This window comes from Tiliqua scincoides, chromosome 8 (genome assembly GCF_035046505.1).
Source record: "Tiliqua scincoides isolate rTilSci1 chromosome 8, rTilSci1.hap2, whole genome shotgun sequence".
Taxonomy (NCBI): Eukaryota; Metazoa; Chordata; class Lepidosauria; order Squamata; family Scincidae; genus Tiliqua; species Tiliqua scincoides.
Window position 1 is genome coordinate 42,535,603 of NC_089828.1, and position 23,667 is coordinate 42,559,269.

Genomic DNA, 23,667 nt, shown 5'->3' on the forward strand with positions numbered 1-23,667 from the left:
TGAATGTATGTCTACTCTGAAGTAGACATACTTGTGTTCAATGGGGCTTACTCCCAGGAAAGTGTGCATAGGATTGCAGCCTTAGGAGTGTGTTGGGTTTTCCATATCCAGCTGCCAATGCCAGGCAGATGTGTGCTCTGCATTGGGAAGACTGGTAGACCTGGGCTCCAAAGACTGTTCCGGCTGTTGCTACTTTCTCCCTGCCAGTTTTGCCCCCATTGTGCCCACCCTCATTACCAATCCCCACTCTGTTTCACCCCCTCCTCCTTTAGGAAGGGGCCTAAAAGAAACTTGGTACCTCCTGATAAAATTCCTCTCAGAGGCCCTGGAGTATGGTACCTTTCCATCTGTTCCTTGTACAGTGGTGATTTCCTGTCATTTTATTTTTATTAGAAACAAGGGCATTTTATTAGAAACAAAAAACATATATGGATTATAAACCACATATATGGGTTTATAGCAGGGAAATTAAGAGATCAAAGCAATTGCTCAGCCTTGGCTAGAAAATAATATGAGGAATAGAGTATGTCAGTGAAATGTCCTGTTGAAGGCAACATACCCCTCTTAAAAAGCAGAAAAGACAGTTATTCATTCATATGCACACATCCTTCCCCCCCCCCCCCGGTGCAAATGGAAAAAAGTGTTCAGTTGTGGCAGATCACTGGTACTTTTGTATATAGTTCAAATGTACAGAACAGCAGTTACCATTCACAAGAGTGGGGGTTATTGGGTGATTTCCATGCCATGCATAATTTTATAAATCTATGCCATTTCCTCCCCACCACCCTGTCAATTTCTTTCACTGTGAGAAAAGGGTGTGTACATACATGTATACAGAAATGGTTTTTTCCAGAACTGGTTTATTCATTTGCAAATTGATCAGGTGAGAACCTTTAGTAATAATCTCTTAAGAGTATAAACTCCCGCTGAAACAACAGCTGGTCCCCTCGACTACTGTTACTTCAATTTCTTTTCCCTTCCTCTGTTGTTTCTCTGCCCTGGGGCAGAGATTTACCTTCTTGTATGGAGATAAATCGCATATACTTCCCTTTTATTCCTGGCTTCCTTCTCTCTCCTCTGCCTGTTTTTATATCTCCTGTGTTGAATTATAGATTGGGAACCAACGTTTTTCTAGAGAACAAAGTGTCTTTTACTTTACTTCCTATGCTGAAATAGGGAGCTGAGGGTGGGAGATGGGTGGGTATCAAGTGCTGAAGGAAAGGAGGCCCGGCCTCTAGGAATAGCTTCTTGAAGTTGTTAACCTTTCACGTTAATCGTATTAATGGTTTAAGAAGATAAAGCAGAGCCAACATCCAGCCTTCCCAATGTACATCCAGCAGCTCAGCCTGAGCAACAGTCAGCTTTGGGAGATTCAGCAGGTGACTTGGCACCCGAGAAGCACAGATCGTGCACGCACAGTAGCCTTGGAGGCAATTCCAATGGTGTTTCTGATGAGTGGCGGTTGAAGAGGTATGCGTAGAAGCCCTAGGCATGATGAGACAAACCACAAAGAGACGTGTAAGTCTCTCAGCCAACTTGAAAATCGGAGATCGCCACAGGTGCTTCCTGACCCCTGAGGAGGAGGAAGTGTACTTTCCTTTTGCACAGGAAAATCTAGTGAAGCAATGGAGCTCAATGCATGATGTCACCAACAGGAATCAGGACAGAAATAATGTCCCAACCCGGCGGAGCCGGTATTTCTTAAACATTAATGTTGGAGGAAGGTGTTTCCAGATAGCCTATAAAGTGGCTGCTAAGTATCCCATAACTAGGATTGGGCAGCTGGCCATCGCCACCAACCCCATGAAGAAGCTGGAGCTCTGTGATGACTACTCGGTGCTAAAGAATGAGTATTTCTTCGACCGAGATCCACTTATTTTCAACTATGTCTTCCACTTCTACCGCAGCGGTGTGATGTGGATCATGGACGAGCTGTGCCCATCAAACTTTGTGGAGGAGATTGAGTACTGGGGCATCCATATGAAATACACCCAGAGGTGCTGCCGCATCCTCTTTGAGGAGAAGATGGATGAGATGGATGAGTATCTGAAGATCCAGCGGCAGCTGGAAGCAGAGCTGGAACCAGTGGAACGAGAGGAGCACTTTGAAGGTAAGTGCCTTGGGGAGTTCCGGAAGATGATCTGGAACCTGATCGAGAACCCATATTCCTCCATCCCGGCCAAGATCATTGCCATCATGTCCAGTATCTTTGTCCTCATTTCCATTGTGGGAATGACACTCAGCACAGTGGAGGAGATGCAGCACAAAACCAGCAAGAAGTGCATGGAACAGGTGGAGACACTTTGCGCCATCTTCTTCACCCTGGAATATCTCATGCGGCTCATCTCCACCTCCACCTTCCAGCAGTTCCTGCGGGCAGCCTTCAGTGCCATCGACCTGGTGGCCATCCTGCCCTTCTACATCCAGCTCCTCTTTGAGAACATGGGTGAGGCAGACGGTGAATACCACGAGGAGCTACACAAGATGCGCAGTGTGGGCAAGCTGGGAAAGGTCCTCAAGCTGATCAAGCTGATGCGCATCTTTCGCATCCTCAAGCTGGCCCGGCACTCTACAGGACTGAGGGCCTTTGGCTTCACCATCCGACAGTGCTACCAGCAAGTCTGCTGCCTCCTCCTCTTCATTGCTATGGGAGTCTTCACCTTCTCTGCCCTTATGCATTCTGTGGAGCATGATGTCCCTGGCACCAACTTCACTAGCATTCCTGGTGCTTGGTGGTGGGCAGCGGTAAGTGACCAAATCCCCTCTCTTTTATCAATATATATACACTGCATCAAACCATCAGTCCATGAGTATTGTCTCCTGACTGACAGTGGCCCTCCAAGGCCTTCCCTTAATGGTACAATAAATCTTTTTTAAACTCAAGTTGCCTGGGACAGAATATGGCACCTTCTGCATGCAAAGCAGGTATCCTGTCACTGATTTTTGGACCCTCTGTCAAAAAGCAGAACTATAGGGTGTGTGTGTGTGCGTGTGCGTGTGCGTGTGCGTGTGCATGTGTGTGCGCGCGCGCGCGTGTCACACACAGCTTTATGATCACATAAAGCTGATTCACCTTTGGAAAATACAGTGGGCCCTCTGTATACACAAGGGATCCATTTAAGGACCCTCTGTGATACCAAATTCCATGGATAATGAAATCCACAGCTGGAGGTCCTCAGAGGACCTTCCAGATGTGACCAGGGGGCGTTCCGAGGTGCAGGCAGGCTGCGTGTGGCCACTCCACACCTCAGAGCACCTCTGAACATGATCAGAAGTCACCAGTGCAGACTGGGAGTGACTTCTGGTCACATCCAGGAGGTCCTCTGAGGCACTCCAGCTGCGGGCTCGGCATCTGTGGATACTGAAAACCATGGATGCTGAGTCTGCAGATAAGGTTATTTGCAGAATATCACTGTATATCTTTGACCCATCTGGTCCAGTGTTGATTACAATGATTGGCAATATCTTTCCAACTTCTTAAGCAGACCTCCTATCCAGTACGGGTGACTGGATGGGAATGCAGCGTATTGGAGCAGAGATATTCTGCAAACTATGTACCACAGAGCTGTGGTCCCTCCCCTACACTTGGTCAGACTACTGGGCCCACTGTACTGGATTGCCTTTTCTAGCTGGCAATCCAAGATCTCAAACACACAGAGAGAGGTCATTCCCAGCCTTACCTCTGAGATCTTTTTAAAATGGAAGCTGTTGGGAGTTATAATCTGGACCCTTCCACATGCCAGCCATTGAGTGATGGGCCTCATTACAAGGGGGATATGGAAGGGATGGTGGCACTAACACACTTGTGTGGCGTTGTTTCTGGAAAAACGCAGCATGCTTTCCCCTTGGGGGGCACCCCAGCATCCAAAGTTGGAAGTGAGCTAGAAAAAGCACAGGTGCAAATCCACCATTGTCCTCACGTTCATTGTAGCTGGGGTGGGGGGGATGTGCATGGTCAGAAACCTCCTGTTTGAGGGTGTGGATGGTGGGGAAAGCATATATTGTACTACATGGTGTGTATTTCTGACTCCATTCCCAAGTAAGTCACATGAGTCAGGGCCTGGGACGTCTGGAAAAACAGCATGGTCACACATGCTGGGGATAGGTTTTAGCAAAGGTGCAAACCATCAGAGGCAGCAAGCATGGTCAAAGGTAAACTGGTTTCCAGAGTGGGCAGGCATAGCTACAATGATCAGACACGTGTTGATGGGCTAGAGGTCAGGTTCTAGAACAGGCAGACAAGAGGGTGAGCTGAGCTGTAAAGGAAAGATGAAAGGCAAGATGGAGTTCAATAACTGGCCATTCTGTGCCATCAGCTTCATGCTCTTTTTACTGAGATAATAGGCAATGAATGGGGAAAGGGTCGTTTGTTACCTCCATCCAAAGCTAAAATAGCCAGGCAGGTGGTGGTTGCTTGGGAAAGCCTGCCTCCTACGAGAACTGATAGCCCCAAAATCTAGGAGGGTCCCTTTAAAAACAACCAACTGCAAAATTTGGACCGACTGGTAGATGTGGCAACCCACTCTTTCCCAAGCGAACTGAGAGCAAGCAGGTAAACAGTAAAATAAGTGTATTAGAAGGCTGAAGAATCAAACCAACAGAGGGAAAATGAAAGGGATAAAAAAGACACTGGTCAAGTAGTAAAAGGAAAAAGGGGAAGGTTGCTGAACACACACATGGGAATTAGCATGCTTCCAACAGTGGACCTGAGCAAATGTACAAGAATGTATATAACCCTGTTTTTTATTGCCTGCTTACCTGGGGGAATGGGTACTGAATAGGTCACCTGAGCACCTGATTTCCCACTGAGAAATCAGGGGCTTCATGATCCAGTGGCTTAAAGTCAAATTCTTTGTTTTCTGGTCAGCTGGAGAAAAGGTTTATACTGTAGTTAACCAGTTAAAAGCAACAAAGAGTAATGGTTCCTGCATATGGCTAGCAGTCTCCTTGGGAGTCTGACACCTCCAAGGTGATGGAAAGGTCCAAAACAGGTGAAGAAATGTGATAAAATAAAGGGTGGAAATCAGAGATTTTCCACTATGGGAAGGTCTGTTTAGCATTTTTGAAGGTCAAGGAATGGGGAGCCAAGCCATCTGTACAGGGCTAGTGAGAATATACTGGCTCAAGGATACTACTGGCTAAAAAGAGTTTATCCTTCCTGGATCAAATTCCTTTCCTGCCGCTGCTAAGTGTGAGTTGCTGAGGAGTAGCAAGGCTATCGGTCTTTATGAAGTGGATTAGTGGTGCAGAGAGACAAGGGCTTGAACCTTGCTGCCAGAGTACTGGATTTTGGATCTCCAGTGCTTTATGACATATAAAGAAGTGTGGGTGGATTGCTGATCAGGCAGGAAGTACAGCCACTGGCTTGACAAACTGAGGTCAATCAGCACCCAGATTAGGAATCTGTGTATAGCCTGAAGAAGGGCAGTGGAAGATGGGATCCAGCGTTCCTGCACAGCAAAGAGACTATATTTGGGGCACAGGCAGCTTGGCATTTGCATAGTGAAGTTGTAGAGAAATATGGAATCTTTGTGTGGACAAACTTCCCAGCCTGCTTGGTAACGCGGATGCAATCATAAATGAAAACAAGCTGAATCGAGTGGAACGTCTAGGGCAGCCAACCTGGAACATCCATAGGGCAGTTGTATACTCTGAAAGGTAGAGGGGTAAGGGCAAAAGTGAGTATTAACTGTAAACCTGCTTGCTTTTCGATCCTGCAGAAACATCAAATCCCTATATGGTTTCACTGCCCCCCTTATCTCTTCACTTGTATTGTTCAACACATCCTTTTCCCTTCCCTTTCCCATGCTGCGATCCGTTTTGACGTGCACGTTGGGGGAAGAATACCAGGCAAATCTCTAACAAAAACCCTTGACTTCCGACGGGCGGACTTCCCTCAAATGAGGAGGCTGGTTAGAAGGAGGTTGAAAGGGAGGGTAAAAAGAGTCCAATCTCTCCAGAGTGCATGGAGGCTGCTTAAAACAACAGTAATAGAGGCCCAGCAGAGGTGTATACCGCAAAGAAAGAAGGGTTCCACTAAATCCAGGAGGGTGCCCGCATGGCTAACCAGCCAAGTTAGAGAGGCTGTGAAGGGCAAGGAAGCTTCCTTCCATAAATGGAAGTCTTGCCCTAGTGAGGAGAATAAAAAGGAACATAATCTGTGGCAAAAGAAATGTAAGAAGGTGATATGGGAGGCCAAGAGAGACTATGAGGAACGCATGGCCAGCAACATTAAGGGGAATAATAAAAGCTTCTTCAAATATGTTAGAAGCAGGAAACCCGCCAGAGAAGCGGTTGGCCCTCTGGATGGTGAGGGAGGGAAAGGGGAGATAAAAGGAGACTTAGAGATGGCAGAGAAATTAAATGAGTTCTTTGCATCTGTCTTCACGGCAGAAGACCTCGGGCAGATACCGCTGCCCGAACGGCCCCTCCTGACCGAGGAGTTAAGTCAGATAGAGGTTAAAAGATGTTTCAGACCTCATTGATAAATTAAAGATCAATAAGTCACCGGGCCCTGATGGCATACACCCAAGGGTTATTAAGGAATTGAAGAATGAAGTTGCAGATCTCTTGACTAAGGTATGCAACTTGTCCCTCAAAACGGCCACGGTGCCAGAAGATTGGAGGATAGCAAATGTCACGCCTATTTTTAAAAAGGGAAAGAGGGGGGACCCGGGAAACTATAGGCCGGTCAGCCTAACATGCATACCGGGTAAGATGGTGGAATGCCTCATCAAAGATAGGATCTCAAAACACATAGACGAACAGGTCTTGCTGAGGGAGAGTCAGCATGGCTTCTGTAAGGGTAAGTCTTGCCTCACGAACGTTACAGAATTCTTTGAAAAGTCAACAGGCATGTGGATGCGGGAGAACCCGTGGACATTATATATTTGGACTTTCAGAAGGCGTTTGACACGGTCCCTCACCAAAGGCTACTGAAAAAACTCCACAATCAGGGAATTAGAGGACAGGTCCTCTCGTGGATTGAGAACTGGTTGGAGGCCAGGAAGCAGAGAGTGGGTGTCAATGGGCAATTTTCACAATGGAGAGAGGTGAAAAGCGGTGTAGCCCAAGGATCTGTCCTGGGACCGGTGCTTTTCAACCTCTTCATAAATGACCTGGAGACAGGGTTGAGCAGTGAAGTGGCTAAGTTTGCAGACGACACCAAACTTTTCCGAGTGGTAAAGACCAGAAGTGATTGTGAGGAGCTCCACAAGGATCTCTCCAGACTGGCAGAATGGGCAGCAAAATGGCAGATGCGCTTCAATGTCAGTAAGTGTAAAGTCATGCACATTGGGGCAAAAAATCAAAACTTTAGATATAGGCTGATGGGTTCTGAGCTGTCTGTGACAGATCAGGAGAGAGATCTTGGGGTGGTGGTGGACAGGTCGATGAAAGTGTCGACCCAATGTGCGGCGGCAGTGAAGAAGGCCAATTCTATGCTTGGGATCATTAGGAAGGGTATTGAGAACAAAACGGCTAGTATTATAATGCCGTTGTACAAATCGATGGTAAGGCCACACCTGGAGTATTGTGTCCAGTTCTGGTCGCTGCATCTCAAAAAAGACATAGTGTTAATGGAAAAGGTGCAAAAGAGAGCGACTAAGATGATTACGGGGCTGGGGCACCTTCCTTATGAGGAAAGGCTACGGCGTTTGGGCCTCTTCAGCCTAGAAAAGAGACGCTTGAGGGGGGACATGATTGAGACATACAAAATTATGCAGGGAATGGACAGAGTGGATAGGGAGATACTCTTTACACTCTCACATAATACCAGAACCAGGGGACATCCACTAAAATTGAGTGTTGGGCGGGTTAGGACAGACAAAAGAAAATATTTCTTTACTCAGCGTGTGGTCGGTCTGTGGAACTCCTTGCCACAGGATGTGGTGCTGGCGTCTAGCCTAGACGCCTTTAAAAGGGGATTGGACAAGTTTCTGGAGGAAAAATCCATTATGGGGTACAAGCCATGATGTGTATGCGCAACCTCCTGATTTTAGAAATGGGTTAAGTCAGAATGCCAGATGTAGGGGAGGGCACCAGGATGAGGTCTCTTGTTATCTGGTGTGCTCCCTGGGGCATTTGGTGGGCCGCTGTGAGATGCAGGAAGCTGGACTAGATGGGCCTATGGCCTGATCCAGTGGGGCTGTTCTTATGTTCTTATGTTCCTTCCCCTTACTCCTGGAGCCACCTCCCACAATGCTCCATGATTCCACTTCTCTTACCTCCTCAAAAAACCAGCCTTTTCAATGAAGTCTTTGCCCAACCCTTAGTCCCAAACTATGTTGTAAGTATTCTCATTTATGCGATTGCATAATATTCCCCAGTTTATCCCTGCCTCCCTTGTGTCTCTTTTGCACTGATCTTAGATTGTGAGCTCCATGATGCAGGGACCTGTCATCCTATTCCGTGAAAATCGCCATATACATGGACAGTGCAACCAAATTAAATCAAAAGAATTATGCTCTGTGCATAAAGAAGGGAAGTTCTGCACAGCACCGGCAGGATGATCTCATATTCTCCCTCTCCGTTCCCCCTCTCAGGTCAGCCTCTCCACTGTGGGCTATGGAGACACAGTACCAGATACACTGCTGGGCCGGATGGTGGCCTTTGGCTGCATCTCCTTTGGCATCATCCTCAACGGGATGCCCATTTCCATCCTCTACAACAAGTTCTCTGACTATTACGCCAAACTCAAATCGCATGAGATCGAGTCCACCCTGTCGCTCAAGCTCTCTCGAAAACTCCATCTCAAGGAAAGGACCAAGAGGAAATTCATTGATTGTTGTTGCACAGATTACATCAGCCAGCAAGCTCCGTATTCGATGGTGGGTCATCCCAGCAGCCATCCTTCCACGCAGCAGGCATACCAGTCTGGCCACCCAGGACAACCTGTTACCCACCAACCGTGTCACAGTCATCACTCATATAGCACCACCCCCCACTCACCCTGTCCTCCTGTTCACCGTTCGGACCACCTTTGCTCCCACTCACAAGGTCACCATGGGCGCACAGAATACTCCTTCTTCAAGCCACAGCCCGGCCACCACACCTCCCAGTCATCACCCTATCACTTCCCTCAAGCCAGACAGTCTGGTCAGTAGCATTACAAATGTAAACTTTGGACTAGAAGAGGCTTTCAGGATTGCCACCAAAGCTTTTCCTGGTTTTGGATCCAAAAATCTTGGATTCAGGCAGTACAGAGCAATCCAAAGGATCCTTTTAAGTGGAAATGCCAGGGATTCCTTCTGGGATCTTCTATGTGCAAAGCACAGGTTCTACCTTCTAAGGCTAAGCTATGACTAAGTAGAGCACAGTCATAGATTGTTACTTGTGAACATATGAATTGACACATTAATATTAGATGTGGGATTTGATGGGATTTGATGGGACAAGAATGAATATCAGGGCCTCGGACATGACAGCCTCCACTTGTCTTAGAGAGGGTGTTGGACATCTTCAATCCAAGTTGAACATACATGAAACTACGTTCTGCTCAGTCAATTTGATTTTATACCCCCCCATATCCCCCATATCCCCCACCCAAAGCAGCAAAGACAATTGGTCTATCAAACTCAGTATCATTGACACCAATTGGCAACAGCTCTCCATGGTTTCAGTTGTAGAAGTCTTTCCTTGCACTACCTGGAGAGACTGCTGAAGGAACTGAACTTATATCTTCTGCATGCAAAAATCACAGGCTCTGTCACTGAACTAAGGCTCCATCCCTGAAATTACCAAGAAATCTCCATACTGCATAACTACTAACTATTGAATCATGCAAGATGACCCTTATAATGGTGATGGATCAAGTAGTAATGATATAGTCCAGCTATGCCAACAGCAAAAGGGGAATATCATTGCACTGACAGAGCTGAATAAGAAGACCAAAATACAACTAAAGAATTACTTTGTCTTGGTTGCTAGTGGGGGGGAGGGTTGCATAGAGAGCATGTGTGCTTATTGGCATCTATAATGTGTACAAATATAAAGAAATCTTATTCAGCGGATGGTCTGAGTGTTAGTCAATTCATCAATAAATTAATAATTATATTTGCATAAGTGTATAAACAATTATTCTGAAGCGAAAGAAACTTTTTCTTTTTTGGATGGTGCTGTGTTAAGCGGCATGTATAATAATAATAAATAATGATTCCCCCTTGGAGAGAAAAAGAATACTTCCTCTAAGATGGCAACAACCACCCACTTATTGCTGCATGATGAAGCAAGCATGAAGCAGGCACCGTCGTAGAATCTTCCCTTCTGCGTGTGAGCAAGAATACAGAATGCTTTTTCTAAGATTGTACCTGCCACCTGCAGTTTTTATAAATACATCAATTAAATATTGTCTATGTACAGTGGGCCCTCCTCATCAGTGGGGGTTTGGTTCCAGACACTCCCCTCCACCCCCACAGATTCCATGGATGATGGGGTCCACTCCCAAAGCTCACACAATTACTTATCTGGAACCTCCGGAGACCCCTCCTGGGTCGTGCTGGTCTGGCAACCCACTTTATTGGTCTTCATCAGCCTCAGAATGGCCCGAGAAGCATCCAGAAGCAACTTCTGGTTTTCAGAAGGAAACCAGAAGTTGCCTCTGAAAACCAAAAGTGGCTTCTCTAGGCCATTCTCAGGCTGGTGGAGGTCAAGAGAATTAGTCGCTGGCCCAGTGTGACCCAGGAGAGGCCTCTGGAGGCTCAAGGTAAGTAATTTTGAGGAGCCTCTAGAGGTACCTATGTGGAGGGTGGTTAAATCTGCTGACACAGGACCCACAGATGTGGAGGGTCCACTGTCTACACATTTTCAGACCCACAGCCTAATTAACAGGGAGGGCAGATGTTAGTCCATCAAAAAGGCTTCTAATTGACTAACCTAACTAACAGTGCAAATCCTAACTTGTGCTGGAGCAGGCAGGACAGTGGGCCTGCGCTGTATCCAGCGCAAGTTTCAGGCAGCCAGAGGCTCACCCTGAGGCAAGGGGAAACTTTTCCTCTTACCCTGGGGAGAGCCACTGCAGTCCCAGTGAGGCTACTTGGATCTGCGCCACCTCAATCAGCAGCGCAAATCCGACCTTCCCAGGCTGTTTGGGAATCGGGCTAGGATCTGGCATAACTGCCGGGTCCAGGTCCCGCCTCCCACTCCCTGTCCACCCACACCGGGAATGCCCCTGGCTGCCCACACCCTGACCCAGAATACCTCCCTCCTGCCTCCACCCCACCCTCCCCACCCTCCATGTTCCCTCCAGATCCCCACGCCGGCCGAGCTCGACCAGCGCAAACTCACCCTCCACGGGCCTGCATTCGCGCAGGGAGGCCGGCGCAAGGCCCTTGCAGTGGCCGAAGTGCAGTTGTACTGGTGCAAAAGTGCTTTACAGTACCTTCATGACAGTGCTGGGCTGGCACAAGAGACTTACATCAGCCCAACTGCACCTTTGGATTGCGCCCTATGGCTGCAATCCTAAACATGCTTACCTGAGAGAAGTCCCCCTGGAATAAAGCGGAACTTACTTCTGAGTACACATGTACTCAGGATTGTGCTATGCATGCATGCTTGTGGAATTAATCCTCATTGAACACAGTGGGAGTTATTTCTGAGTAAATATATATGCAGCACATCACTACTATAAAATAAACAAATATATGTTTGAAGAAGGATTCATAGGGAAACTATCCATGAAGTTGCCCACTTCTCCAAAATGAATGTCAGAATAAATGAAGATGGCCCTTCTGCTAACTCATTCATCTGAAACAGGGAAAAGTGGAGAAGTAGCTCGTGTGCTGAGAGTTAACTGGGGCAAACATTCTTGTCCAATGGACTTCTATGTAATTGCAGTCTTTGGTTAAGCAATGGCTGTTTTGACCTTTGCTTGGAAAGATGATTGCCATCATGCTTAACTTTCTTCACAGTGATACTGAGAGGCTGTACCTGATAAGCCAAGCACACTGTCCAGTCCATGCTGTTGTCTCCTATGCCTGCTGCATTTAATTACACAGGCCTACAAAATTGAGGATCAAAAAAGTTTTTCCCAAACTTTATGGTGGTTTGATATGAATTTGGGGTGCTGATTCCAAAAATGACATCCGTTTTGCCCTATCATGTCTAGTTTTGGAGATATAGTATAGCCTCATTAGTGAATGGTTCAAGCAGCTTCCTCATGAGGAAGCCATGGTGTAGGCTTCCTCATGAAGAAGCTGCTTGAAGCATTCACTAAAGAGGCTATGCCGTGTCTCCAAAACTAGATGTGATAGGGCAAAACGGATGCCATTTTTGGAATCAGCACCCCAAATATACCCAGGAATTGGTGCAACGTTTAAGGAAGCAAAATGTGTGTTGGCCTGTGTTATCTAACTGTAGTCTTCCTTGTGTACTCTGAACAAAACCCCAGTCGACCAGTTAGGGTTGCCAACCCACCAGGACTCTCTGGGACTCTCCCATGGAGCAATGGCTCCAATCCAGGAGATTTTTGTCCATTTGCTGTCTGTGGCTGTATGATGGTCCAACTGCACTGAACAGCTAGAGAACAGCCACTTCAGTAAACAAACCTCATCATCAGCAATACTGCTCCTCTCACAGTCAGCATGAGGCATGGGGACAGGCTGGCAGAAGATGCATAGAGCAGCATTCTTGGCCGAGGACTGCCCCAGTGAGAAAAAAGCTGCTGCTCCACATCAGCCCTACTGGGGGTACAAAAGCAACACAGAGAGTACACAAGCAGGAAGAACTAAGAGTATGCAGGTAGCATAATGCCACCTCACTGGAGATCTGTCTGCGAATTTGTCCAATTCCCTCTTAAAGCCATTACGCACAAAGGGAACACTCTGCACTAACCATCTGCTGCCCCCACATAGCATTGTGGCAGGACTCATGTTAACACCTGTATTCCCAGAATTCTCATTGCAGGCACCCTACCCCAGGAGAACACACTCACAGACACCAACCCGGAACTTGTATCCCACCAGGGGGAGCTAAGCCAATAAATCCCACACAGGTAAGCAAAGGGTGGAGATAGGAGCCCCATTCTTCCACATAGTAATGTTTAAGCTCCCTCTCATATCTCCCTATGGGACAGACACCCCCCCTCCATTGTCCAGTGTTTCCTTGGCACACGCAGTGTGGCCATGTCCAGTGGGAAGATCTCTGGCACATTCTGCACTGAAGTGAATGCGAGCTGTGCAGTAGCCTGGTAGCTAGAGATCATGCCAAATCAGTGTCCCAAGAGAGTCAGGGGAAAAAAAATGAACAGCAATGTTTATTATTAGCCACATTGCTCTCCAGACATAGTTCCTGCCCCCCCCCCCCAAAAAAAAAAAACTTCCCCAGACAGACCCAGAGGCCAAAGTTTTTGCTGCAGACTGTTAATCTCTCTGCTTTGCCTAACCAATTCCCTGGTTAAATTGAATAAATTTAACCCAATAAATACAATGAATCCCAATAAATACAATGAATCCCATCCCAATAAATTGAATATTGAACACGATAGGAAGATAATGTAACAAATAATGTGTGGTGCAGTGGTTCGCAAACTTTTTTGACTGGTGGCTCCCTTGACCAAATGGGCCATTGGCTGTGGCCTCCTCCCTATTAGGGCTACAATCCTATACACTGTATAGGGTGGCAGTTTTTTCAAGAGGATTCCTCAGCTCCACTGGCTGGTTTCCACAGCTCCCTGAGGAGCCACAGCTCACAGTTTGGGGACCACTGGTGTTATGAGTTGTACAACTGGGACCAACTTAAATTAATTTCAGTTTCAGTCCAGTGGACAGTCTCTGAATTGAGGCCTGTGGGAATCAGCGCTTTGAAGCTGAAGCAATGAATTGTAAATGGATTAGATTGCCTTGTGGGTCCTTGCAGCTCTTTCTGATTCTAAAGGAAGTTAGTTCAAGACTACAGATGAATAAGGTTCAGCATGGTAAGCAGTCCTTGTGGCTATTTCAGCTTTGAACAGCTTTAGTTAGAAAAAAAAAACACCCACAACCTTGATAAAAATCAGATGGAGAAGGAAATATTGTTTTAATGAAAGTCTACAAAGTCTCTTGCAGGATGAGTTGATGTGGAGATCTCTCATCCACAAAGCTGTGTGTGTGTGTGTGTGTGTGTGTGTGTGTGTGTGTGTGTGAAAAGGGGGAGTTCAAAGGGGGGGATCCCGACACAAAATAAATGGTCAGCCTCCCCTTTTCAACTCTTAGGTGTAACCGTGGTTGGCAACCTTCAGTCTCGAAAGACTATGGTATAAGCCTACAGCACCTGGTATTCCAAGGCAGTTTCCCATCCAAGTACTAACCAGGCCTGACCCTGCTTAGCTTCCAAGATCAGACAAGATTGGGCATGTGCAGGGTCACAGTGTGAGGGGTAGGTGAGGGGTAGGTGTAACCAAGGAGTCAAAAACTGCAGATAAACATTCATGACAGCAAGACAAGGTTAGCATCTGCTTAAGGAAACTATCAAATTGAAATTGGCAGGCTAATCTTGGATTAACTGTCTGAAGATGTTGCTGTTTCTGAGCTCCAGGCCACACATTTACAGGTGCCACTATACAGGGAATGTCTTGGGGTGCGTATGTGTGTACACACACATATATTAGCAATTTTGAAATATACAGTATCCTACATTCTGCGTGTGCTGGGGCGGGCTGGTTAGGATCACAGTTTGCAACTCTGTGATTACTCCCCTCCCAAGTAATTTCATTCACTGGTGCTTTTACAAGTAAGCAAGGCATGCTGTTCCTAATCATTGCAACTACTGAACAAAGATCCATTGCATTCCATATTCCAGACCCAAGAGTTGCCAACCAGATGCTTCAATGTGATGCCAACAAAGCAAGCTGTGGTGGCACAAGCTTCCTCTGTTTTCTGCCTTCTTGCTGCTGCTATCCAGAGATAGACTGGTTTCAAACATGGAAGTTCAATTTGGTGATCATGATGCACGTAGCACATGACGGCACATAGCCATGAATTTTTCTAATTGCCTCCTTAAACCAAATAAGTCAATGCAGTGGTTCTCACACATTTAGCACTGGGATCCACTTTTCAGAATGAGAATCTGTCAGGACCCACCTGACAGTGGGAGTAATGTCACGACTGGAAGTGATGTCATCAAGCAGGAAAATTTTTAACAATCCTAGGCAGAAATCCTACCCACACTTACCCAGGAGTAAGTCCCATTGACTAGCATTGTTAAAAGAATATACATAGTAGCTTGTTGAAAGTACAGGTCTGTAACATTTCCCCAAATGTAGTCACATACCATGGTATCATCCAGTCTAATCTATTAAAAATAAAACATTGAAATGAATGGGGACCCACCTGAAATTGGCTCACGACCCACCTAGTGGGTCAGTGGCCATCACCACATATTGTAGTAATGAATGACATAAGTTAACCCATTTTTACCTGGCCCACACATGTACACCTTTGGTCCCTGTTGCATGTTTGCGACGTTGGGCAGAAATTGCTTAATTTTGTGTTATATGACTGTAACACAGACATTCTTTTGTCTGGCTATCATCCATCCATCTTCATTTTCATCCATTTCATTCAGAAAAGACTGTCAGCCAAAGTGCATGTATTAACACGTGGATAAAATGTCAATGAGGCATAATGGTTACAGTGTGAGGTTAAGATCAGGGAGACGTGTTCAAATCCGCTCTCATGAGGCTCATTGGGTGACCTAGGACTAGTCATTTGCTCATAGTCAAACTTTCCTTGCTTTTATCCTCACAATATGAGGATAACGGGAGGGACACCACATTGCTCCCAGCCCCAGCATGCAAGGGGGAATCTGAGAGGCCGCTCCAAGAGGTTTAAACTTCTTTTTCAAGAAGAAAACTTTATTTTACACTCATTTTTCTCTTGTTTATTAGTATGATTGTATGTACGAAGTTACAAAGTTATATATAAATATACAAATATAATTACAAAAACTTACAAAGTTAATATATACAGTACATTATATATATATATATATATACACACACACATACAAAGTTCATTAAAGAAAAAGTTCACTGTCTGTGCTTCTTCTCTGGCCATTATTATTTATTCATTTTGTCTCATGACTATTGCGGAAAATAATTTTGTCATGGAGGGGTGCCAAAAATGTATGGGCCCCCGTTGCCAAATGTGCCTGGTACACCACTGGTACCAAGTGCCTTCAGTGTCTTGGGAGAAAGGCAAGGCAGAAATGCAACGAGCGATAATATCATTTTTAGAAATCTCATTTCCCCCTCAGAGGGACAATGAATGACCAGAGATGAGTTCCAGAACATAGAGACCAATGAGACATGTGTGAGATTGAAGAGGGGGTACCCTGCAGATACAAGATATTCCCATTGTACACTTCCCAAAGCATGTAGTAGCTCTTAGCAGTGAAAGCACACACTTAGCAAAACTAGGGTATTTCTGGTGTGTGAGATTTTGCCATCCATCCTCTCCTCCCTTGCAGCATAGGCTCCAAGCACCAAGGAAGAAGGCCTCAGTTCATATCTGGGGTTCAGTGACACCCGCAGCTTCCAGCCACCATGCCATCATACTGCCTGAGGACCACATTTTCATCATCATCAAAATACAGCAGGCTGATGGAAAAGAGTTTATCTGGGACGCAGCAGGGACCACTCACGTCCTGGCTGAGTTTTAGTGCATTGATGATGGACTGGACGGTGGCGTGATTGGTCGGCCGCATGTTCTCCCCCAGTGGGAAGGGGCAGGACCCCCTGCAGTGGTAGGCATTGTACCCACGAGGAGAGATAATCCAACCACCCCAGCCAATTTCCTCAAAGTCCACAGAGAGTGGGAGCCTTTGGCAGGGCAACAGACTATCTGCTGAGCGAGGGATCCGTGTCCTGTTTGTTTGGAGGTCTGAAGACTGCTTGGAAAGTACTGGATTCTCCTGGGTCAAATCTAAGGAGAGAAAGATCAGATTCATGTTAAAAGCTGTGAACCACTTAAAAAAAGATTGCTGGGGGCTTCAGCATAGTTAAAGCACTAAGCAGGGATGGCATCAGGGTCTTGCAGAGGAAACAGGCCCACAAAAGGGCCTGACTGCCCGGGCTGCTAACCTCTGAACCTTCAGTACTAGAAGCAGCACACAAAGTACTATCAAGGGGAAGGTGGGGAAACCATGGAGGGCCTAGCACAGGGCTTTGTCTTAGGTCCCCCCAGCAACTTGGCTTGGCAACTGGCATTCTGCACTCTCTCAAGAGTCACGTCCCAGCAGATGCGTAATCTAAAAATGAACTTCCCTTCTCACAATGTAAATGATGACTAGGCCACACACACAGCCAAGATTAGAATTGAGAGGTCCTAGAACAAATGGGGGTGACCTCTGTATGGGTTTAATATAAACTGTCTCCATTTGAAGATTAAAAATTGTCCTTGTGAATCTCGCCCCCTCCCCCTACTGAGTGAAATAGAAGCACAAGATCAGAAAGGATAATTCATATTCCAGTAATGGATTTCATAGAGGTGCATCTCTTTCTAATGATTCTAAGGAATAAGTAACCACATCAGAAGCACAGGAGAAGCACAGGAAATCTCTTCCTACGCAAACAACAGCTCAATCCTACCCAAATCCCCTCCCCCACCGAGGTAGCTGTGTCAACAGAGTGCGCACTGTATCTGCAGGAGAAGGATACTTGGATCTATACCTGCTGTTTAGCTGGACTAGGAGGCTTACAATGGTGGTCTAGATGGAACCTTGTCCTGACCTAGCAAGGCTGCACATATGTTCTTATGCCTGTGCATGTGTGTGCATGTACATGCATACTTCATGTTTCATTCATTTGACACAGAAGACTTCTTTTTATTCTTGCGGAGTCCTCATCTTCAATTTTCCCTTCTGTATTTTATCCTTTGTCCTATGTTATTACTTTAGGGTGCAATCCAAAAAAGGAGGCACATTTGTGCCACCGAGTGAAGAGAGAGGCCAGCCCAAGCCCTGCAGGGCAGTGCAAAAGGTAACCCCGCTCCAGCTGAGTCAGGCCAGTACAAGGATCTGGGGGGGGGGCGCAGGGGGAGGGTGGGAAGGAGGCGTTCCAGGGCAGGGTGGGTGGTGGGCAGGCTGCAGTTGAGCGGGGTGGGAAGGTGGGGGGGGGGGCCAGGATCCAGCACTTGTACAAGATCCTAACCCCGGTCTGAAGCAGTTCTGGGATATTCAGGTCTGTGCCACCTCTTTAGGTGGCACTGATCCAAGTTGACCCATTGGAGCTGCTACGGCATTGCCTGGGGTAAGAGGAATGAATTCCCCTTGCCCTGGACTGAGCCACAGGCAGCCCCAACCCTGCTCTGGATGCAGCACAGGCCAGCCAACCTGCCTGCTCCAGGGCAGGTTAGGATTGGGCTGTCTGTGACACATGCCTTTTAATATAAAACATTTTTTTTTAAAGGAGGGAGAGAGGCAATTTTCTTCCCTGTGAAAAGATTTCCTGTACAAGTGGTTAGTATGAAATCAACCTGACTGAGGCCAAAAAGTAGTTCTAGCTCTTGTTCCAGAGATACACTGTGATGTGCATTGCATGTGTACCGTTAAGCTTCTCCCCCAAATGCCACACCTCTATCTTTCCTTTGAATTCCACAATACCGTTAAAAGAAATAGCCATGCCATTTCTCTCCCCATCACACCTGTGCCTTCAGTCGTCCCCTACTGCTAGCCAAAGGATTCTCCTCCTCACCTAGGACTCTGTTGGTGGGCAGCACAGCTCCTCGCCGCCCATCGTCAGTGAACAAAACCAGCATTGGTTTCTTGCTCTCATGATGATTTCTGCCAGAAGCGAACTGTACAGCTTTGGGATCCAGCAGTACTCCTTCAAGGCTCTGCACTGTTACCAACAAACCCTGGTTGCTACTTTCCTCTTCTGTCCAATCACGAACCTGCAATGCCGCACAAAATGGTTAATTCGTATAAAAATTATAATTTAGGTCGATCAAAGCAAGCCAGCCAAGCTGTATGCTACAGAAAAAGGCTGAAAGCAAAACAGGAAGATTGACCTGTTAATCTGACCTTGAGGGATTTTTTTTGTCCCTAGCAACAAATCTGGGGATCATTGAGACATCAAAAAAATTCACTTGTTGAATCTCTCCCTTCGCCATCTCCTGGTAAGTTCATGACAGAAACAACGTTTGAACCAGGGACCTTCCTGATTCATGGCATCATCTCACTATCTTCCATTTGCCCTACAAATGCAATCATGCCTTTGGTCACTATGCTATGCATACCCAAAACAGAATATTTCAAGTGGGCCACATAATCTTTACAACAGTAATCTTAATAACAACATTGTGAATCAGTGTTGTTATATCCATATTTCATGGAGGGGGCTGAGACTGACTGGCTCTGGACCAACGGGTGATTTCATTCGGGGACTTCTTGATTCATAGCTCAGTTTCGTAGCCAATAAGCCACAACAACTTTCATAGGATCAGAATCTGGCTGGCAAGACTATGAACTCACCGCTTGCGTAATCGTAAACATTTCCCAGCCGGTACTCTGCAGAGATAGGGGCCTGGCTGAGAGCAATTTTTTCCCATGGGAGGAATCCAGGTTCTCCTTGTCTAGGACCTGATAGATGCTCACCTGAAAGGGGGAAAAGGAGGCATGAAAATTAGTCCAGGGATAAGTAACAAACCAGCCTCGTGGGAGGCTGCTGTAAAACAAGTATCAGTTCTAAAATGAGAGGTGCAAGTCTGTTTGGAAGCTCCTTGAAACTCTTTTCTGTATTCCCCCAGCTGTGCAGGAAACATAGTGAAGAAAGATCCTGCCTTGAGAGATCAATACAAGAGAGGAGAAGGGAAGAAAAGCAGAGGCAAAGGTGAATAGGAGAAGAATATGTAGTTGTTGGAGATACAAGTTAAATAGCTCAGGCTCCTTGTTTAAAGGGGGTACACACAAATTAATGAAGAGGTAGCTCTACTAACAGTTGTTTGTCATGACAGATGGAGCATCCACATTTAGTGGCAGTCTAACTCTGAGTTCAGGGGGACAAACAGTAGGGGAGAGCCATTGCCCTTTAGTCTTGCATGTAGACTTCCCAGAGACCTCTGGCTGGTGGTATTGGAAACAAGATGGCAGACTGGAGTGACCCATGATTTGATGTCCATAGTCAATTTCTCTCTGATTATTAAAATATGTACACAAGGGACATAGCCCTTGTCAGGCAACATCATTCTTTACACAGAATAAACTGGATTCTAATTTGAGATCTGATTGGCCCATCTTGTTCTGAACAAGAATTACGTTGTTGAATTTTGCAAGTTTTGTTTTGCCAAATGTTCGGTCTTCAATGTACTTCATAGGGCTGAGGTTGGGCCTATCCCCAGAACCTCTTTCCACTGCCTTCACCAGGCTCACTTACCTTGCAAAAATGTTGCTTGTTGAAAAGCCCATCAGCTACCTGAGCTCGCAGTTTGAAGAGGTGCAGCTCAGCCGTCAACACCCTCTCGTTCTTTGCCACGCTGGACAGGATGAAGAGGAAATGCAGCTGGTCACTGTGAGCTGGAGCAGACAGATTGGAAAGTGATTGACATTAATTGGTTATTTCCGCAGCATCTTGAAGCATACATACAAATTATTTGAGCCTCATAACAGTCATGAGAAGCGTTGGAATTTCACCATTGTATGTTCTCCATGACTGTGTGGTATAATGCTGCCACTCAGTGTATCAAGTCAATACTGCATGAGATCAGACAATTGTCTGGCTCAGTATCAGATAGCTTCATATGTTCCACAAACATGCAATTGATACTCATTACAATGTATGTAGTATGGTGGTGGGATTGCTCTTTTACAGTCAGACACAACCATCTTTCTGAATTTATAAAATTTGTATTCTGAGCTCCATGAACAACTCCTCCCCACCCTCCTTTATCTTTGCAACAACTCTGAGGTAGGTTAGGATGAGAGCCAGAGAGGCTAGTTCAAGGTCACCCACTGAGCTTCATGGCTCAGTGGAGATCTGAAACTGGGTCTACTCAATCCTCATCTGACATGCATGTCACCACATGACACCACACTGATTATCAAATCAAAAGTTTAATGCACAAGATCATATAAACCAGATTAGTTACCACTTAAAGTCTCACAACAATTTAGTGGAGTTTCATCAAATGGGGAGCACTGGTGATCCATATTAAAAGAAGGAAAGAGTCTTGATGTATCTGAGAGACGTAACAGACATTGTGGTTGATGTTTTCATTAAAGTTCTACTGACATCAGGTAATAGTTGGCAACCTTCAGTCTCGAGAGACTATGGTATCGCGCTCTGAATGGTGGTTCTGGAACAGCATCTAGTGTGGCTGAAAAGGCCGATTTGGGAGTGACATCCCTTCCACATTGGGAGCAAGTGCAGTCTGTCCTTGGTCTGTCTCCTTGGTGACATCAGGTGCATTCCATGAAAGGGAATTGATTCCATGAAAGCTTCTGGCACAACAAACTGCTAGTTTTTCGTGTGTCACAAAGCTTGCTGCTGTTTCTGCAACTGAATAGCATAGCTACCCCTCTGGAAACTGGAATTCATGCTGGCAATTGCGAGTATACAACCAGAGGTAGTGGTGGAGAGAAGGGGCAGATTCTTATTCTGGCTTAATCAACACTGAATACAAGCAGTGAATTCATGGATATATATGACAATTTAGACATATATATGACAAATATTTCCTATTTCTAGTATGCGGTGCCTGCTGTGTTTTATACATTGACTTCAATATCTTGTAATTTGTTCATTTTGTTTTGATGTTCTTGTTCATGTATTGTTGTCCAGTATTGTGTTTTAGTGACTTTTTGTGAGATGCTTTAAGTGTTGTTGAGCAAAGCAAAAGTATTTTAAATATCAATACAAATAAATATATTGAGGATTTCATGCTGAAACTAGTCCAGAAAAGATACTCAGGTTTACTGCAGCTAAGAACCCAATCCTATGCATGGCTACTCAGGAGTAAGTCCCACTGTAGTCAATGGAGTTTTTTTCCCAGGTAAGTGTGGATAGGATTGCAGCCAAAGTGTCTTGAGACTAGACTAATCTGGAAGCAATACCTGATAGGTGGAAAACATTTATTTTGAACTGATCAAGCATCCTAGTTGCTGAGAATGGCTTAAGATTGATAAATGCCTGCAGGACATTCCATTCATGCCCTAGCCAGTTAGAGGCATTTTCACAAGCATGGGGTTTTGGAAAGGAATAGTCATTTTACTTAAAAGTCAACATAAGCACCAGGCATGTCCAAACAAGTGACAGCCTTCTCAATCAACATAGATCAGGGAGCTTCCAGGCAGCTCAAAGGGTGAATTAAGCAAGAAGAATCCTTGGTATCCCCATATTTTTAAAAAATTAAATCTAGAAAATGTTGCCTTGATGAATCAAAGACCTGTCCATTCCACAACACTTGCCTCTAACACCAAGCACACAGATGCACCCTGAACTGGCAGTTAATTAGCTCTGCACCCACCCAAATCTGCCAGATGCTTCTGAGAAGCTTAGAAGCAGACTATGAAGGCAGCAGCTTTCATCTGTTGTTTGCTTCTCAGCATCTGGAATTCAAGGGTAAACTGCCTTTGAACAGTGAGGTTCCATTTTAAAGCCCCCCCCCCCCAACCTGCCCAGCTCTTCTTAACTGTTTCTTTAGATGGCAGGCCTTTAGGTAAGCCTGTTTCACTTTTAATTTCAGCATCAGGTGTGTTTAGGCAATTTATACAAATAACAACCACAGTAACCCAAAACAAGGCCTTCTAAAGGGGGGGGAATATGGATGTCACGTGAGAATATACTGCATATTAAAAAGGCCATCTGCACTGGACATCACCCAACTTCTCCTCCCTCCTCTGGCCAAGAAAGCTCATTCCACGCACCAGCCAAGCAGCCCTCCCCACTCTCCCACATCCTACCACCACTCACTTTTGTCCAAGAAACTGCGCACTGTGTTGCCTTTCAAGATGCCAGGGTCTTTGGTGATGCCATCATCTCCTGCCACAGTATTGTAGAGGTCCACCATATACTGGGGAGGCTGCTTGATGTGGTGGGGGGATTGGGGGAGACCCTCAATGCCAAAGACCTGCAAGAGCCTCTTGAGGGCTTTGGCTCTCGTATCTTCAGAGTCATTTTCTGGCAGGTGGGCATGGGAGGGTCTGCCAAAGCAAGCTGGCATATCCCAGGCAAGGAAGAGCCAGAGTAAAAGCTGAGGATGAAGCATGCCTGGTTTCTTTGTGATCCTCAAAAGAATCCCTTCCCATTGGGCTGCAGCAACATTTATAAGGGAAAATTCCTCCCAAATCTTGGGCCCAGAAGAGGCCATTAAGCTGAAGATGTTAATGAGCCATCAGGAAGGGCAAAGAAAGTTAATGGTGATGCTAACAAGGTGAGAAACCATGGCTATTAGGCCCAGTACACAAATGTTAGCTGGATGTGGATTCTCCCCCTGTCACATTTGCTGTAAAAAGGGTGCCTGCTATTGGCAGGGAGGAGAGCCAGGGATCTGCAGATGACTCAAAAGTTTATTCAGTAGCAAATATTGTTAGGAGCAGAGATTAGTCTCCCTGGGAGGCTAATGGGGCAAATAGGAGGCTATTTGCACCTAGGAAGGAATTATATAGTTTTTGACAAATCTGGAAGGAATACCTGATAGGTGGAAAACATTTATTTTAAACTGATCAAGCATCCTCCTTGCTGAGAATGGTTTAAGATTG

At 45.9% G+C, this 23,667-nt stretch overlaps 2 protein-coding genes across 2 annotated transcripts; one reads left to right on the forward strand and one right to left on the reverse strand.

Moving 5' to 3' along the window:
• The first annotated feature begins 1,494 nt into the window (after positions 1–1,494).
• Positions 1,495–11,461, forward strand: LOC136659294 (potassium voltage-gated channel subfamily V member 2-like). The gene is made up of 3 exons (XM_066636429.1): positions 1,495–2,745; positions 8,544–8,828; positions 11,246–11,461. The coding sequence occupies exons 1-3, from the start codon at positions 1,495–1,497 to the stop codon at positions 11,459–11,461; spliced, it is 1,752 nt and encodes a 583-aa protein (XP_066492526.1).
• A 5,027-nt stretch (positions 11,462–16,488) lies between these two features.
• LOC136659296 (bone morphogenetic protein 2-like) lies at positions 16,489–23,129 on the reverse strand. The gene is made up of 6 exons (XM_066636430.1): positions 22,880–23,129; positions 20,345–20,484; positions 19,444–19,566; positions 18,638–18,863; positions 18,192–18,200; positions 16,489–16,853 (listed from the first exon to the last, which is right to left on the reverse strand). The coding sequence occupies exons 1-6, from the start codon at positions 23,127–23,129 to the stop codon at positions 16,489–16,491; spliced, it is 1,113 nt and encodes a 370-aa protein (XP_066492527.1).
• Between the last annotated feature and the right edge of the window lie 538 nt (positions 23,130–23,667).

Bases quoted from the DNA above. Each gene is read 5' to 3' on its own strand.
- LOC136659294 (XM_066636429.1), top strand. From the start codon at position 1,495: ATGAGACAAACCACAAAGAGACGTGTAAGTCTCTCAGCCAACTTGAAA. The intron at 2,746-8,543 runs GTAAGTGACCAA...TCCCCCTCTCAG, and splicing joins GTGCTTGGTGGTGGGCAGCG to GTCAGCCTCTCCACTGTGGG. The intron at 8,829-11,245 runs GTGGGTCATCCC...TGTTCCCTCCAG, and splicing joins AGCAAGCTCCGTATTCGATG to ATCCCCACGCCGGCCGAGCT.
- LOC136659296 (XM_066636430.1), bottom strand. From the start codon at position 23,129: ATGCCAGCTTGCTTTGGCAGACCCTCCCATGCCCACCTGCCAGAAAAT. The intron at 19,567-20,344 runs GTAAGTGAGCCT...TCCCCCTTTCAG, and splicing joins ACAAGCAACATTTTTGCAAG to GTGAGCATCTATCAGGTCCT. The intron at 18,864-19,443 runs GTGAGTTCATAG...GCGGCATTGCAG, and splicing joins TGTTTACGATTACGCAAGCG to GTTCGTGATTGGACAGAAGA.